General features: G+C 54.3%; 5 protein-coding genes across 5 annotated transcripts; 1 reads left to right on the top strand and 4 right to left on the bottom strand.

Moving 5' to 3' along the window:
* Positions 1–1,293, bottom strand: CAOG_08258 (hypothetical protein). Its single transcript, XM_004342378.2, has 4 exons — positions 832–1,293; positions 675–727; positions 400–574; positions 1–223 (listed from the first exon to the last, which is right to left on the bottom strand). Exons 1-4 carry the CDS (start codon positions 1,236–1,238, stop codon positions 43–45), a joined length of 816 nt encoding a protein of 271 aa, XP_004342427.1. The 5' UTR covers positions 1,239–1,293; the 3' UTR covers positions 1–42.
* A 29-nt stretch (positions 1,294–1,322) lies between these two features.
* Positions 1,323–5,647, bottom strand: CAOG_08257 (photoregulatory zinc-finger protein COP1). Its single transcript, XM_004342377.2, has 10 exons — positions 5,063–5,647; positions 3,724–4,807; positions 3,218–3,587; positions 2,960–3,074; positions 2,745–2,891; positions 2,455–2,645; positions 2,248–2,364; positions 2,038–2,155; positions 1,730–1,934; positions 1,323–1,633 (listed from the first exon to the last, which is right to left on the bottom strand). The coding sequence occupies exons 2-10, from the start codon at positions 3,946–3,948 to the stop codon at positions 1,496–1,498; spliced, it is 1,626 nt and encodes a 541-aa protein (XP_004342426.2). The 5' UTR covers positions 3,949–4,807; positions 5,063–5,647; the 3' UTR covers positions 1,323–1,495.
* A 323-nt stretch (positions 5,648–5,970) lies between these two features.
* Positions 5,971–9,506, bottom strand: CAOG_08256 (hypothetical protein; the record flags this gene model as incomplete). The annotated part of the gene is made up of 2 exons (XM_004342376.1): positions 5,971–8,632; positions 8,659–9,506. The coding sequence occupies 2 exons, from the start codon at positions 9,504–9,506 to the stop codon at positions 5,971–5,973; spliced, it is 3,510 nt and encodes a 1,169-aa protein (XP_004342425.1).
* A 425-nt stretch (positions 9,507–9,931) lies between these two features.
* Positions 9,932–11,452, bottom strand: CAOG_08255 (hypothetical protein). The gene is made up of 4 exons (XM_004342375.2): positions 11,306–11,452; positions 10,993–11,212; positions 10,361–10,528; positions 9,932–10,251 (listed from the first exon to the last, which is right to left on the bottom strand). Exons 1-4 carry the CDS (start codon positions 11,407–11,409, stop codon positions 9,946–9,948), a joined length of 798 nt encoding a protein of 265 aa, XP_004342424.1. The 5' UTR covers positions 11,410–11,452; the 3' UTR covers positions 9,932–9,945.
* Positions 11,453–12,846: 1,394 nt separating this feature from the next.
* CAOG_08254 (hypothetical protein) lies at positions 12,847–16,031 on the top strand. The gene has a single exon (XM_004342374.2). It carries the CDS (start codon positions 12,907–12,909, stop codon positions 15,949–15,951), a length of 3,045 nt encoding a protein of 1,014 aa, XP_004342423.1. The 5' UTR covers positions 12,847–12,906; the 3' UTR covers positions 15,952–16,031.
* Positions 16,032–16,122: the final 91 nt, after the last annotated feature.

Here is a 16,122-nt window from a genome sequence, read left to right as displayed (position 1 = left end):
CTGGAATGACCCGCTCGGCCCACAGGCTCCTCGTGCATTATTTCACAATAATACAAAACCGTTGGCATGAATTCCTCGAGCTAGTTTCACGTAAACTGCGGCAGTCGCAAGCCGGTGCCGCACAAACGATTCGGCAAAATCGGACTTGGTGAAGCCATCAACACCGAGCGCAGATAGCCACGCCAGTACAAAATCAAAGCAGTTCCTGTCAGTAACGTGATACCTGTGCATGACAAGCATCCAACAAGGGAGAAAAAAAAAAGGAGGGGGGGGGGAGAGGAGCACGATCAGTAAAACCAGAGACAACAGGGGCCGTGCTAACTGCAACCCACTCCTGGACATCGAAGGCAGCGGCAGCATGAGCCTCAAACATTCAAAACAGCAACGCGATAGCCATACCCTGTCTGTTGAGGCTCCATTGAAGCCATCCACTCCAAGCAATGACTTTCGAGCCGCGCATCCCACTCCTCGTTTGACAAGTGCGCGAGCTGCGGAAGCTGCACCGCAATGCATTCGCTCCATCCAATGTCATCGCGCATGCAGCCTCGCTCGTCAAAGTTGAACACAATCGAGCCTGAAGTCAACCAACGCATCGGTGAGACGAGAGCTGCAACATTGTATGTGCCCAACCCGAACCCCCTTCATCTCCCCAAGCCTCCAACGTGAAACTTTACCATCGGAAGATGCAATTCCAACATGAAGTGGCCCTGATCCTGCAGTAAAGCTCCTAAGAAACAGAGGAACGAGTCGGAAATCAGCAAACTTTTCAATTTCAGCAGCTCCGACCCGCGTATCAGACCTCTCCAGTTCACCGCGACATGCACTCGTTACCATAGCATGTTTCCAGCTGTTGGACGGACGAGCAGCGATCGCTGGCTTTGCGTTGCAGAGACCAACGGCGATGCAATTCGCTGGACGGTCATTCCGTGCCATTCGACGCTGCCCGACACGAGTCCATTGCCACCAGGTGCCACTGAACTTGCCGTAGTATCACGCTTGACTCCCTGTGATAGCTCTGGGCCGGTCTGGGCCGGATGGACGTCTTGGTCCAATACTGCTGGTTCAGCGCCGCTCTTCTGCTGACGCTCGGCCGTGGCGAGGACAGCATCAAACGACTCGAATGGCTGCGTAGGCCAACGTTGCTTGCAGACCGGACAGCGACTGGGCCAGGCCTGGTCGAAGAACAGCACCGACGTACCCTCGCAATGGAAGACCTGCAGAATGTCACTGGCGACCATCACGACTATTTGCAAAGGTCTGTCAAGCACAACAAAAAGAGTCCGAAGATTGGACTGCGTTAAGTTAGATTGAGAATGCTGAAAGTGGATCAATCAACTGTTGCTGATTTTCGTCGCAATACATTCAATGTGCTCGAAGGTCTTTCATTTTGCAAGGATTTTAAACTACATGATGGATAGTACAGACAACGGAGCAAAGAAAGCACGCACGGATCTCTGAGAAGGTTTGAATCGACACGAGTGGTTCATGCTCATGCTCATGAGGCAGAGGACTGGGCCAGTTCAATCAATCGCAGAGTGCCAATGCTGTTTGCGCAAAGCAGCAGGTTGGACTGACCACGGAAGCACACTGCGCATACAAATCGCGAGGTATCTTGGTCATTCTGGGGCGGTGCCTGCAATGACAAAGGCAAGTGAGGGGAGTGTGAGTGTGAGAGGGTCATTTCGACGAATGCAAGCAAAAACGAAACTACTGGAACCCAGCTTCTTACCCCTTCGTAGTCAAAGCGATGCTCGATTGCAGGATGCGAGATTGACTTGTAATAGACAACCACGGCGTTCTTCTCGCTGCCACATGCGATAAACTGCGAGTTTGTGGTCAGGCCGACAAAGTTGCGTTCGTTCGTGTGCCCCGAGAACGTTCGGAGCAGCTGTCCGTTGTTGACATTCCACAGCTTCAGCGTACTGTCGGTCGAACTGCAAATGTTCACAAGCGCAACAGAAGGAGTTCCTCAGTACTGGCACGAACAGGTTTCCGATACTGCCTTTTGGCCCCATATCGCAATGTTTGTGAACTTACGCCGTGACAAAGTCGCTAGAGTTGAGGAACTTGACGTACGACACCGCCTTGGAATGGCTCTGGAACACGCGAGCAGGTTGCTTGGTGTTCCGCAAATCGAACAAGTAGACCGAGTGATCTGTGACACCCCAGCCGTTCGCAAAAAAACAACAAAATAAAAAGTTACCAACAACAACTGTGGCAGTGATGCTTCTCAGTCATGCTACCGACCAGCAGAGCCGGCGAGAATCTCGTTCGAGTTGACTGGGTTGAACTTGACAGTGCACACGTTGGAAGGCGTGGTGATGTTGAGCATTGACTGCGCCGCCGTCGTGCTCCAAATCAGCACTTCAACGACAAACAGCGACCAAACAAAAACACAAACTGTCAGTGCAATTCCCAGCAAAAACCAAAGACAAGCAGGGGAACAAAACAAACCTCGAGAGTCATCAGAGCCCGAAGCAAGTCGTGTCGGATCGGTCTGGGCAAAGTCAACCGTCCATGCACGCTTCTCGTGCTCTTGGAAGATGCGGAGATTTTGTCCAGTGTTCACATCCCACAGTCCGACCGCACCAGAATAGTCGCTCACGGCCAGCACGGACTGCATGAAGGGGTTCCAGCTTTGCGAGCTGCCGACAGCATGCAACACCAGCGAAAATCATGATTCAGTAACGACCCTCATTGCATTGCATTGCATTGATGCATCGAAGGCCAGGATGAAAACTCACCTGATCTTGTGCTCAAGGGTGATTTCCAAGACTGGATAGTGCACGTCGACGTAGGTGGTATTGGCAAACGTCTCAAAGTCAAAAATCTTGATCTTCTTCTGAACACCTGCCGTCGAAAAGACCTTTTCGTCTTTGTCAAACTCAATGCTGCGGCGGAAAACGAGTGAGCATTCAACAATAACAAATGGCCTTCTTGACAATTCATGAATTCCAACCTGGAAATGATGCTGGAAAAGTTGTCTGCATCGCCGTAACGGAGAGTGGTCAGCACGTTGGCTGTGTCGTAGCGTGTAAACATGGAGAGACTGGTGGAGAAGCGGTTGACAGCCCCTGTTTGCAAAAACCCCCAAAGAGTTTGCCACTTCCGTTGAGCAAACGAACAAAAACAAAAAAAAAAAAAAAAAAAAACGGCCCAACAAAGACCCTCGAGTCAAACAAACAATTCGTTTGGCAATAAAAAAAAGGGTGCTTACGTCCAGGTGTTCGGCGATGCGCGTCAAAGTAGTGTTGAAGCAAGTCGGGAAACTCTGTGTACACGCGATTCTTGCGCTGTGCCAGCGATTTCATGTACGCGGGTTTCTGCACCGCTGAAACCAACGATGTAAACGCAGCAGATCCGGACAGCGCAATCGGACCAGATGGGTTGCGAGGTTGTGACCCGTCGGCCACAGCAGCCGATTCCGTCGGCTCCGGGACCTCATCAGCGAGTCGAGATCGCTTCGAGGGCGGGCCCGAATCGCCCACTTCACTGGCTTCCAGCTGGCGGAGGGAATTTCGGCGTTCGGTCGTAGCTTGCAAATCAGCTTGGATGGTGCGCAGTTGATTCGCCAATTGCAAGACCTCCTGTGAGAAACAAACCAAAAAAAAAAAAAACAAAAAAAAAAACCAAGTTCCACCCACAACCCCCCCCCCCCAAAAAAGGTTAAGTGGCCAGACCCGAATAATCCCACAAGGAGCGCAACCGTTCCTTCTCACGTACCACTTTCGTTCGGCGTTCAGCTTCGGTCAAGAACGTGTGCAAAAGCTCCGTTTCGATCGATTCTTCCGAGGCGACGAGTTGCCTGCGTTTGTTTTCGAGGGTTTGAAGCACTGCCGTAATGTCGGGGAGAGACCAAGAGGACTTGGTGCAGAGCTGCTGGAGCTGGGACAGAGGATTGCGCAGGTACGATTCAGCGAGTCGCTGGGCGAGTGCGTTGGGAAACATCTGGGTGAGCGGCGGTCCGCCTTGCAGACTGGGCACGGCAGGGCCTTTTGAATGATCTTTTCAAGACACGAGTGGCACATGTTGTGGCCGCAGGTGGACATGAACGGAGCCGCCATCAGCTGCAGGCAAACGGGGCACACCAAATCCTCTGGGATGTCGGCTTCTTGCAACTGCACGTTCGATCTGAGTGTGGTCGTCTGATTTTCTGACAATGACGCCATGATGTTGGAGACGGACGAATCCTCGTCAATTTGCCAGGCAGACGATCTGGGCCTTGTTGCTTCGTTGGCGGCGGGGCCGTTGCTGTTGCTGCTGGATGTAGCTCCCGGAGGCAAGTTTCGCCAATGGGGAACTGCCTGCTGTGGTGTGGGCATCGCGGCACCCAAGCGAGCCGACGACGGGTGAACAGCACTTGTGGACGCAGATGTCAGAGCTGTTGGCAATCCCGAGCCACTCTCGGCAGCGGCTGCAGCAGCAGCAGCAGCAGCTCCTAGTGGAAGTGGAGGTGGAGCAGAGAATGAGAAGGTTCTGTGCTGAATGGCCACTTCTGTCGGTCGTTCTGTTGGCTGCCCGCCAGACGGCATTGCGGCCCAGCCGAGCGGCAACGGAAGCAGGTCGAGCGGACTCGGGCGCGTCGCAGAAGAAGCCGACGACGACGACGACGCCGACGACGACGACGATGAAGCGGCGGCAGCACTCGACTCGAAGCGGCGATTTGAGCGTGTTTCTGCTCCTCCAGGAATCTCAGAATTGGCCTGACGAGCAGCTTGATCCTCCAACAGCCGTCGAAGTAACGCTCGTTTCCGGCTGCCTTCCATAACCAGTCGAGATGGTTGTCTTACCCTTCGTCGGTTTGGTTCTGTTGAACAGCAAAGCAAAGGGAACGCGTTGCCCAAAGTATCCAATCGTGTTAGTCACCAAATGCTCATGCATACTAGGAGTATTCTCCATCGTCAATACTGATGGTATACGGCCAATCTCAACCAATCTCAACCAATCTCAACCAATCTCAACCAATCTCAACCAATCTCAACCAATCTCAACCAATCTCAGCAGATCAGCCACTCGTTTTGAGGGTGATTTTTGGTTGTTTAGCACATAAATTGAGCTTTACCAGATGGGTTTTGACTCAGCGGTCCATTTGGATCTGGATTGTCATCTGGCTGCTCGCTGAGATTGACACGTCTGAGCGCTTGAGCGCGCGCAATTGGATCGCTGTGCTCGACCGCATCGTCGTCGCTATCGTCGTCGCCAGTCCCACCGCGCTGGTGGCTGCTGTCTGCATGCTCACTGCTGCCTTGTTGGGTCGTAGTGGGAGCAGCAGCAGCAGCAGCAGCAGCAGCGGCGGCAATAGTAGTAGTGGACCGGCGATCGTCATGGCTGAGCGCTGGCCCATCGTCGCCGTCGAGCTCTCCCGCTGCCGCTGCCTCGTCGTGGTCATCGTCATGGCCAGTGTGATCATTGAGAGGATGGTCGCCCGGTTGACCCGATGGAGCAGCGGACGATGACGAGGACGACGCCGAGCGCGTTTGCGTTGAGCCTCGTCCTGGTCCTGCTGCTCCTCCTGCCGACTGCTGCGATGGGTTCATAGTGAGAAGGAGGAAGAGGACGACGCGAACTGTTGGGAAAGGTCAGTCAGTGAAAACAGCTCAGAGTCTGAGAAACAGCAAAAAGGAGTAAGGAAAGAAGCGAATTGGGGATTATTAATAGGAGTGAGCTCTGAATGGCTCAGACTCTGAGTAATCTTGAGTGGGAGACGTATTAGAGAGTGAACACGTTTCAAGTGGAAGAAGGAACAGCGAACAACAGTTAAAGTTCATTTGGATTTCAACACACACACACACACACACACACACACACACACACACACACACACACACACACACACACACACACACACACACACACACACACACACACACACACACACACACACACACACACACACACACACACACACACACACACACACACACACACACACACACACACACACACACACACACACACACATGCAGAGTGTCAACGGGTGGACGCGTTGCATAAAAACTCGTGGTCGTTCGTCTGCCAGTCGCTTCGTTGACACGTCTCGGAGCAGTACTTCGCCTGCTTGCATCGTCCGCACGCCTTGAGTAGAGAGGCTTCTTGCTGCTTGAGGCAGAACCAACACAGCGGGATATGATCACCGATGATCAGGTGGTGCTGAGGGTCATCGACACGAATGCGCATCGAGTCTGACGGTACGACACGTGCCAATGGAGAGGTAATCTTGATAACTCGGCCAGGAACCAGCAACCTCTCTTGCGCCGCCGAGAGGTTGTAGATGCTCAATACGGCCGGAGCTCGGGACGAGTCTTCGACAATATACGAGATGGAAGTCGCGCGAAGGCCGCTCCCCACAATCACGCACTCAAGCACACGGTTGTGATAAAGCCTCTCGACGCAAGGGAGAAACATCTCGTCGATTTGAATCGGTGACCGGGGCAAGGTTTCAGCAGAGGTGATGTGTTCGCTGGGTGTTGTGAATTTGAACGTAGGCTTGAATTGTTGGGCCTCCTTCAGAAACTTCACGCGCGACGAGCGATACACTTCAAGGACCTTGGAGGAGAGACCACGCGGCATTAGGGCTTCAGGAGCACGAGGTCCCGACAATAAATGGCCGCCCTCGGGAGGGACGAGCATGACTCGTCGGGCGGCAGGGCGCCCCTTGGCGAGCGTGGCCAAAAGGTCCTCGAGCATCTCACGATTGGGCGACTTGTGGCGCGGCTGCAGAAATCCTGGCAGGGTGTGCTGTGCCGCAATGCCCAGATCGAGGAGCGTTTGCGCTTCACGACAACTTTGTTCGACAGATTCAAGGCTTAGAAGAGACAAGAGGCCGAGCTGAAAGTACGCTTCGCATACTTCACGATGACCAAGGTGTTTGTGCTCGAGAAATTGCATGAAGAGTTTGCGCGCTTGCTCGGGCTTGTCACAGATCCGGTACGCAGTGCCCAGTGAATACGTCACGTCAAGTCGCTCAAGGTCGTTCTCGCTGCGATTGCCAACAAGCTGGAAGGCGCGTTGCAGGTGGAACAGTCCCTTTTCTTTGTCTTTGTCTGAGGAATCAAACATCAGCTGGTAGCCGGCTCGCAGGTTGAAGAAGCTGTCCTCGCAGTATTGGTTGGCAGTCGAGATCGCGTACTCAACCCCTGTGCCAGACAGCAGAGTACGTCTGTCATGTTCCAAGGTCTCGTCTGGATGTGATTGCTCGAGAATGACTTGAAGGACTGCCGCACTTTCCGGATCACAAACAAGCCCGCCGTCAACGGTACGCCTGGCACTCGCTGCCAGCGAAATGAGTCGACGCGTGCTGTCGGCTGTCACTGGGTTCCTGCGAAACTCATCGATCGCAGCGATCAGCTGACGCTTGGCACGAAGCAGGCTGCTCAGGTAGACAGTCGGCGAGGCGATGGCCTCCAGCTCGTCCAGCGTAGGAAACTGGTTGAACGGTAGCAGAGTCGGAGGAGCGCGGCGCCGAGGCATCATATTGCAAAATTCTTGGACGTGTTGAAGGTTTTTTGGGCCTACTCGTTGAATAGTCGATCGAATCTCCGATGCCAAGGCCGCAGCTTTATGAACGCCGAACGCTTGGGCCGTGTCTGCCCACTGCGCTGCGCGTTCCAACAAGCCCAAGTCGCGTAATAGCAAGCTCATGTTGGTCATACCCTCCGTGCACCCGCCCTCAACTGCCAGGCGGAAGTAATCTCGCGCGAGAGCGAGATTAATGGGCGATTCATCAAAGCCCTTCCAGTGGTACAGGCCAAGCATGTTGTAGCCCGTGGGCATCTCGAGATCGGCAGCGCGCTGGTAGTAGGGTAACGCCAAGCGTAAATTTTTGGAGCAGCCGATACCATTGAAGTGATTGTTGCCGAGCGAAACAAAAGCGGCCCCAATCGCAATCCGCTGGTCTTTGAACAACTCGTCATCACGAATCGGGACTTGCGTCGCTCTCTCAAACCACGCAGTTGCTTGCGCGATGTCTTGAGCAACGCCTAGCCCTTTCATCAGAAAAAGACCAACGTTGTACATGCCAATCGCGTTGCCAAGCTGCGCCAGACGCAGAAAGACTGGATAGGCTTGTGCAAACTTGCCATCATCTCGCAAATTGTGTGCTTGGATGTTCAGCTGGAACTCCGTTGCAAAGGACGAGGGTGACGCAGACGATTCAGCGGTCGAAGTCCCGAGCGATGTAGCAAGTCGTAGAAGTGCATCAAAATTCGCCTGGCCGCCCACTCGGGCCACGTCTCGCTGGCGGAACGGAGACTCGGCGGCATTCTGAAATGCCATAGAATACGCTGAATTCTGGTCCTCTCCACGTTCGATTGTGGCGCGCTCAAGGCGGCACTTGTCGAGCAGCTCGCGTGCCAGGCGTTTCTCGGCAGTACCCGGCTGGAAGCCACTGTACGCGCATTCGGCGTGCCTGCAGGCCTTTGTGTGCTTGCCACACTTCAGATACGCCTCTGCCAGACGGAGGTGTGCCTTGAACGCTGGCGTGCCCTGCAGGAGCGCACGCTTGGCATCATGCTTGGCCTCGACGAAATGTGCGAGTTTCAGATGAGCCGTGGCGCGGTTGGTCAGGAGGACTGCAGTAAGCTCGGACGGATAGTGCTCAACGCGAAGAGGGCAGCGGTGTAGCACTTGATGGCTTCGTCGAATGCATTTTGCTTGAACAGCTCGTTGCCAGCAGCCTTCTCGCGCTCTGCAGCCGCGACGGCGTCTGGTGCGGGCGCCGACACTCTGTGCAGTGTTTCGTTGAAGCAGGCGTCGAATTCGGTGGCATCCGTGGCCAGTTTGTCGACGAGGGCTGCGCGCAGTCCGTCGCGGATTCTCGCGTACTCGAGCGGCGTAATCTCAGACGCCGTGGCATGAGCAAAGTCGTTGCGATACTTGACAATCTCGCGGACTGCACTGCGATCGTTCTCGCTGAGCGGCAACACGTTCAAGAGGATGGATCCAAGCACAGTAATGTCCCAGGTTTCCGGCTTCCCCTTGGCAATCTCGGGACGCTGCTTCTCGCAGATTTTTGGCGGAAGCTTCGCGAGCAGAGCTGCACCCGAGCGAGTATCGTGCGTCCATGCAGTCATCGTGGCTGGGGCTGCTGCGGAGGTTGAAGCGGAGGTTGAAGCGGCAGGTGTGGCAGCGCTGTCACTCATCGTATGAGATCCGGTTGCCAGTCCCGCAGCACCCGCGATTCGGTCATCCTTGCCCTTGCTCTTGCTCTTGCCCTTGGCCTTGTCCTTGCCCTTGCCCTTGCCCTTGCTCTTGGCCTTGGACAGAGGAGGCAGACCAGCGACACCTGGACCTGTGGTTGCGCTCGAGCTCAGAACGGTCGCTCCGTCGCACTCAGCAGCACCGCCACTGCCACCGCCACCGCCACCAGGGGCAGCACCAGCGCTTGGGGCAGCCTTGCATTGTGCGTCCCACGTGCTAACAAAGAGCTTTGCCAGGACGTTCCTCGCAAGCAAGAGTGCGAGGCTCAGGTTTTGGTAGATTTCTTTTGTTGGAGTACTTTCGGACATCAGCAAGATTTCTGAGAATTTGTTTTCATCCTGGCAGATTTAGACTGGCCTACAATCCGAACCGAGTGTGAGTTTCTCTTTGGTTGATTAGATCAATGTTACAGCTATAATCCGCTCTCTGGCACTTTTCTGGCACTGAATCGCAGCAAATTCAAATCCAATCTTGGTTCAGGTTTCAACAGCAACTGTCCTACCCCAGGGTCGGCACGTTCAAGTTCGACCCAGCACGTCTGCCTCTTCTGCAAGCTTCCAGTAGCTTGATGGCAATCTTCAGAATCTCTCGGAATGTAAACCTCACTTTGTTCTGCGATGAATTGAACATGTTGCCGCAATTTGAGGGTTCGAATTGCTCAACGTCGTTTCCCGTATCCCGCTTTCCTGTACCAATAAATCCACTACGAATTGATTCAGACGGCAAACCGAAAGGGGTCGACTGCGTTTACTTTGGCATGGCGATGATGACAATGCGCTCGAGCATCTCAAAGCTAAACCGAGTCTTGTTGCTCTTCACTTCGACGTACTCAATCTGCGAACCGACGGGGGAGAAGGCTTGCTCAATGGCGGCGTTCGTGACGTTGAACGGCGGGCCTGCCATCACGCCTTCCTCGTAGTCAATCATTGCCGCAAGAATGCGCGCAGTCGGGGCGAGAATGCGAGTCATCGTCACGGCGTACTTGGTGCGCAGCGCAGGCTGCATGGCGACAAAGCTGCCACGATCGAACGAAAAGTGGAGCGCTCCGACATCCTGTGGTTTGGGGTGGAGGTCGCCAACACAAAACACAAGTGAGAACAACCAAACAAGCTGTTACAGACTCCTAGAGGAGCTGAGGTGATGCGAACCAAAAGCCTTTTACCTTGGAAGTCACGGCAAACAAATCCGCCTGGAAGATGGAAATGTTCATGTTCGGATCAGTGCTAGTGTGCACCTTGACAGACTCCTTGGTCTCGTGCAGGACGTGCTGCTCCGTCTTGAACGGGATGTTGTTCTCTTGGAAGAATTCTTGAATGGCTTGCTCGACAATCTGAGACACATTGAGATTCAAGTTAGAACAAAACGCGGTTTCAAGCACTTCTTTGAGGGCCTTTGGTGATTTATAACGCAACAAAATAACGTTTTTTCTTGAATCGTCCTTCTGAATCGTGTTTGCAAGGTGTGACTTTCATGTCTGAGACAACTTTCGGTGATTTTCGGTACTTCTTAGAGAGCCATCCCCCCCGGCTCTTTCCTCCCAAATCCAACGTTGCCCAACTGCAATGTTGGATCACTCCAAAGTGGTGCCACGATTGCCAACGGGTTGGCCCCCTCCCCCCAAAAGTGCAAATGGGGCCATCGCGACACGGAGATTTGGCTTGGAAACCGAAAAAAGTCGCCGTGACTGAATTCAATGTTTGACAGGTCGCTCCATTTGCGCCACTGCTACTCTATTGCGTACTGCTCACTGCTCACTGCTGATCCCATTGCGTAATGACGGGATTGAAATAGTACCTCAATGCCGACGACGCGGAAGCCCAGGCGAGCGAGGAAGACGAGGTCGATGGTCTTGCCGCAGAGAGGGAGCAAGAAGCCGGCCTGCGACGGGGCCGGACGGACGTACTCTGCAAGCGCCTTGGTGCGCGCCTGGAGCAGGGCCTGCGGGGTGCCGTCGTGCTCGTCGACAGCTGGGTAGGGCTGTCCGATCAGTTTTGGGAGGTACTCGACGAGCACGCTGGTTGGAAGAAGTGTCAGTCGTAGTCAGTGAGAGGAATAAGGAATCGCACTCAGTCAGTCAGTCAGTCAGTCAGTCAGTCAGTCATCATACGGATTGGCAGTCGGGATGTGCCAGCCAATCTCGTGCTTGACCCAGCGCTCGCTCCAGAACGCGGGCGACGCAATCGCAATGCCTTCCGATGGAGTAAAGTTCATGATGAATGGTTTGAGTTTCAAAGGAAATTTGGAAATGGAAATGGTAAGGACTGAGCCGATGTACCAGTCAGTACAGGAGCGTCGCATTTCAAAGAAACATTGTCTCAAGTTCCGTACAGTGTGGCGTGTGGTTGCCTTTGCTTGTAAGCGTTGGACGGAGCTGCTTTGAGTGAGGACCTTGAAGGGCTTTTGCATGGGGTTTGAGCGATTGCGTTTGCGTCTTCTTCCCCCTACTCGCTGCCCCCCTTCTTTCTTATTTCAAACCAAGTCACACAATCCAATCTCAATTTCTGAGCTTATTGGTTGTCACCCAAATCCGTGTTTGGATTTTGTTTGATGATTTCGCATTGCTCTTTTTTTTTTTTTTTTTTTTTTTTTTTTTTTTTTTTTTTCGGTAAGCTTATTTCCATACATTTTCCATTGATTTCTCATTTTGACTGCTTCACTGTCTCCTGTTTGTCGCTCTTCCCCCGCCTCCGCTCTTTTGTTCCAATTCACTCAACAACAAAAAAGCGAAACGACCTTCTCGTCTCTTTTGGTCTTTTTGTGTGCGACGTTGAACAAGAAGGCACTTTTTGAGGGTTGTTGTTGTGGATCTATCTCTATGGAAGCACCATTGCGCTCAACTGCCGACTCTTCTCTCTCTCTCTGACTCTCTCTCAACTTGTAGCCATTGATCCTGGGACTGAGTGAGAGTGAGTGAGAGTGAGTGAGTGAGAGTGAGGCTGCTCAGTTCAGTTCTCTCGCTTGCTCTCTCTCTCCCCCTTTGACCCCTTCTCCCCCTTCTCTCCCCCCCTTCTCTCTCTCTCGCTCTCTTCCTTCTGTAACCCCCCCTTCTTGACTCTTCCAAAATCGCTTCAAATGCAGCACTACTGACGCCCAGTTCTATCGGATTCAGCGGCCACCTGTTTTTGCTTTACTGTTCGCTCAGTTCGTTGGCTTCGATCTGAATTTGAATTTTGAGTTTGGAGTTGGAGAGCAAAAGCGAGGCAAGCGTTTGGTGGCCTTCGACTGTGCGTTTTAGTGCAATTTCCGTATGATTTTTGTTTCCGTTTTGATTCGATTGTCATACTCTTTTTTTTTTCTTCTTTTCGTTCTTCCTTCGTCGCTCAACTGTTGGGGGTTTAACTGGGGTCTTTTGCACTTGAATCTCGATCGAGTGGTGGTTGTTGATCTGGTTGGCTTTTTTTCGTTTTGCAGACTTTGATCTGAAAATCGTATGGAAAACTGTTTGAACTCGAAATTTCAATGGTCTTCCATTCAAAGTTGCAATCCTTGACTTGGTTTCTCACTTGACTTTGACTTCGTTGTGGCTTTTTGAACATAGGGAATCATAGGAAGGAAACCCCACCCCCTTCCATAGAACAAGCTGCCTTGAGCGAATTTGTTTGCCCTCCCTCCCCCCCGCGTCGCGCACGAACACTGGACAACCGAGTCAACGCATCTGAGCTACAAACCAGCGCTTTGACACTCTGGGCAAGAACAATTCAGCCACAAATGGCAACGTCGTTAGGGCACACGCCAGCCATCCGGCGATCGTCGTACGAGCAATTACTAGAACAAATGTCGCCAGATCAGCCGACAGAAGCACACGGCGATGATGCACAGCAAACGCCAGCCACAGCCGACGCGCCAACAGCCACCAGCGCCACTGCCACTGCCACTGTCACTGCCACTGCCGAAATCACGCCAACCCCTTCGAATCTTACTGCTCCTGCTTCGGCCGCCCCTTCTACAACCACCCCTGCTGTCGACGCAGCACCACCACAAGCTGCACAAATGTCCTACGCAGCGCTCGAGCAGCAGCGCATCCTAGAGTGGCACCAACGAGAGAAGGCGCGCGAGGCAGAGCGTGAAAAGCGCTTCAAGAGCGATCGCGAGCTGTACGGACTGCCCGAGTTCCACAAAATGTTAGCAGACGCGCAACCAAACTGGGATGCGTACTGGACGGACGTGCAAAAGGCCGTGGAATACCTCACCGACTTTTCCCAAAAGTCGGACGCCACGCCACCCATCTCGGAAAACGCGGAGGCCAGCATGTTGGCCACCTTTGCTGGGCAGCAACCAGGCCTCTCGGCGTCCTTCACGAGCATTGCCAGCAATGGCAGCAACGGTAGTAGCACCAGCAATAGCAACGCGCCGAGTGCACGCGCGAGCATGTACAGCGACCTCAACTACCCGTTGGGGCGGGATTCCACCACCTCGTCGCACAGCTCGCTTGCGAGCGCCGTTAGCGCCTCGGAAGCCACTCCGCCTTCGTCCTCGGGCTTTTTGGCACCCGCCACCGCCGCGGCAACGTCCACCGTCGGTCGGCGGCACAATTCGCGCAGCAGCGTCAACAGTCTCACTAGCACCATCTTTGCCACCATTGGCGTGCATTCTGCCAACACCGCCGACGGCTTTAAGCCTCGGTACACGCTGTCTGAAATGCAATCCCGCTTCCAGAGCATCTATCCCGAATACTGGACGTTTCTGAATGAGACGCACAAATTCTCTGGCCACATGCACGACTTTTACGACACTCTATTCATGTACGGCTTCCGAACCACAGAGCGAACGGGCAGCGGCGGCTTCCGCGAGCAGCGCAATGCCCACATGAACATGGACCGCTACATGATTGACCCGAAGGAGTTTGGACGAGCAGTTTGCGTCTACCTGCGGCAGCAACGCAAGCTATTCCACACGCGAACCCTCTGGCACGACGGACGGCGGCCGGCTCGCTCGCCCAATTCCTTCGCCCAGAAAGAAATTTTCAACCAGGTCAAGTCCGACCGGTGCGTGCACGTGCTCAATCTGGGCGACATTCACGGCTGTTTTGGCGCGCTTCTCAACTTTTTGGCAGGCCTTGCCGACCAGCGGCTGCTCGATGACCAATGGCGGCTACTCAGCCCGGACGTCTGCGTGGTGCTGACGGGCGACTTGGCCGACCGCGGCTTTTTCGGCGTCGAAGTCTGGCTTGCTGTCCTGTACCTGCTGATTCGCAACCCGAATCAAGTGTTTGTCCTCAAAGCCAACCACGAGTATGGCGCCGAGAACGAGTTCCGGCACGACGAGTGCCCGCTCAAACTGCGCCTCAGCCCCAAGATTTTCCAGCACATTTTCTACCGCATCGCAGAAACATTTCCCGACCTCCTCTTCCTCGGCATCAAATCGGCCAACGAGATCAATTACTTTGTGTACACGCACGGCGCCGTGGAGCCCGGCTACGTCCCCAACGGGTTTCTCGCGGCCTCCCCGAAAACGCGCTTCCATCTGATTGAGTCGTACGATCGCACCTGGTTCTTTGATCACCTGTCGCGAACCGACCCGGCGCTGTGGAAGCGTGTGCAAGGGGCGCGGTACTTTTCCGAGATTCCCCAGGTGATTGTTTCGCAGCCCGACGGCGCATTTGGCGGCGGTCCCATCTGGAACTGCTACCAAAACCAGAGCGACTACGAGCTCGGCCGCATGGGGCAAGGCATTGCCATCTCCAAGGACGTGCTGATTGCCACGTTCGGATTTTGGGCCACAGACACGGAAGAGGATTTAATCATGCCGCAGTCGGGTGGAGCTTCCGGCGGCACTCTGGTGGCTGCTGCACAGCGCACCGTCACCGTTAACGGCTCGTCGTCCTCCTCTTCACGACCGGGCATTCCATTTTTTGGCGCTCCAGGAAGCCAGCCCTCCATCATCACCACCCCTCCACCCCCCGAGTCGAGCGCTTCTACTCCTGCTTCTGCTTCTGCTTCTGCGACTACTTCTACTTCGGCCAAGACGGACGACGATGCCGAGTTTGAGGCCTTCCTCGCCAACTCTGGCTTGAACGGCGCCGCCAGCAAAGGCGGAAGCATGCGCGACAAGCGATCCAGCCGCATCAAAGTCGGCTTTGGAAGCCTGCGCAAAACCTTGCGCATGTCGCTCGACCCCAAGGAGATTGAGGCCATGGAGGCAGCTGCCGCCGCTGCCGAAGCGCCCGCTGCGCCCGCACTCACCACAGCGGCGGCAGCGGATGCAGCGAGCAAAGGAGCAAAGGACAAGGAGAGCAGCAGCAGCAGCAGCTGGTTTGGCAAGCTCTTCCGTCGCAAGAAGGACGAGCCCGAGCAACAGGCGCAAGCAGAGCCGGAAGGGTCGTCTTCTGCGCGCGCCCGCCGTCCCAACACCATCTCCCGCGTCGGCACGACCTTCCGACACCGCAAGGGCTGCAAGACCCCAGTGTTCCACCTCAACATTGGCGGCCACGAGCACGGCGCGGGTCTGGAGATTGACCCCCTCGCCATCGCACGCGAGGCTGGTGGCTATGCGCCGTTCTGGCGCGTCAATCCCGACAGCCGCAAGTTCTACGTGTACAAGTTCTTCAACATGCAGGACCTGCTGTACTACAAGCTGAACGACGTGAGCTACGGACGCCTGTCCCTGCAAGTCTCGCAGGACAAGGTCGGCTGGAGCATGGAGGGCGACCCCATCCAGGATGTTCTTGGTCTCTACGAGTCCAGCATCCGCTGTCGCTCCCTGTTCAACTCAAAGTATGGCGATGATGTCTTTGGCGAGGAGAAGAGCATGTAATGTTTGGGCGCAACTTTTTTTGTTTTTGTTTTGTTTTTGTACTTCATTTATTCCGAGTTGTTTGTTTGAGTGGGGGGGGGGGTTTTTTTTGGTGCTTATCATTAAATTTTTATTTCAAGTGAACGGGATTGTGTTCAGAGTGTTCCCGTGGTGGTTGCTTGCGTCTGGGCG

Source organism: Capsaspora owczarzaki (genome assembly GCF_000151315.2).
Source record: "Capsaspora owczarzaki ATCC 30864 unplaced genomic scaffold supercont2.19, whole genome shotgun sequence".
Lineage (NCBI taxonomy): Eukaryota > Filasterea > Ministeriida > Capsasporidae > Capsaspora > Capsaspora owczarzaki.
This window is presented reverse-complemented; position numbering and strand designations above follow the sequence as displayed.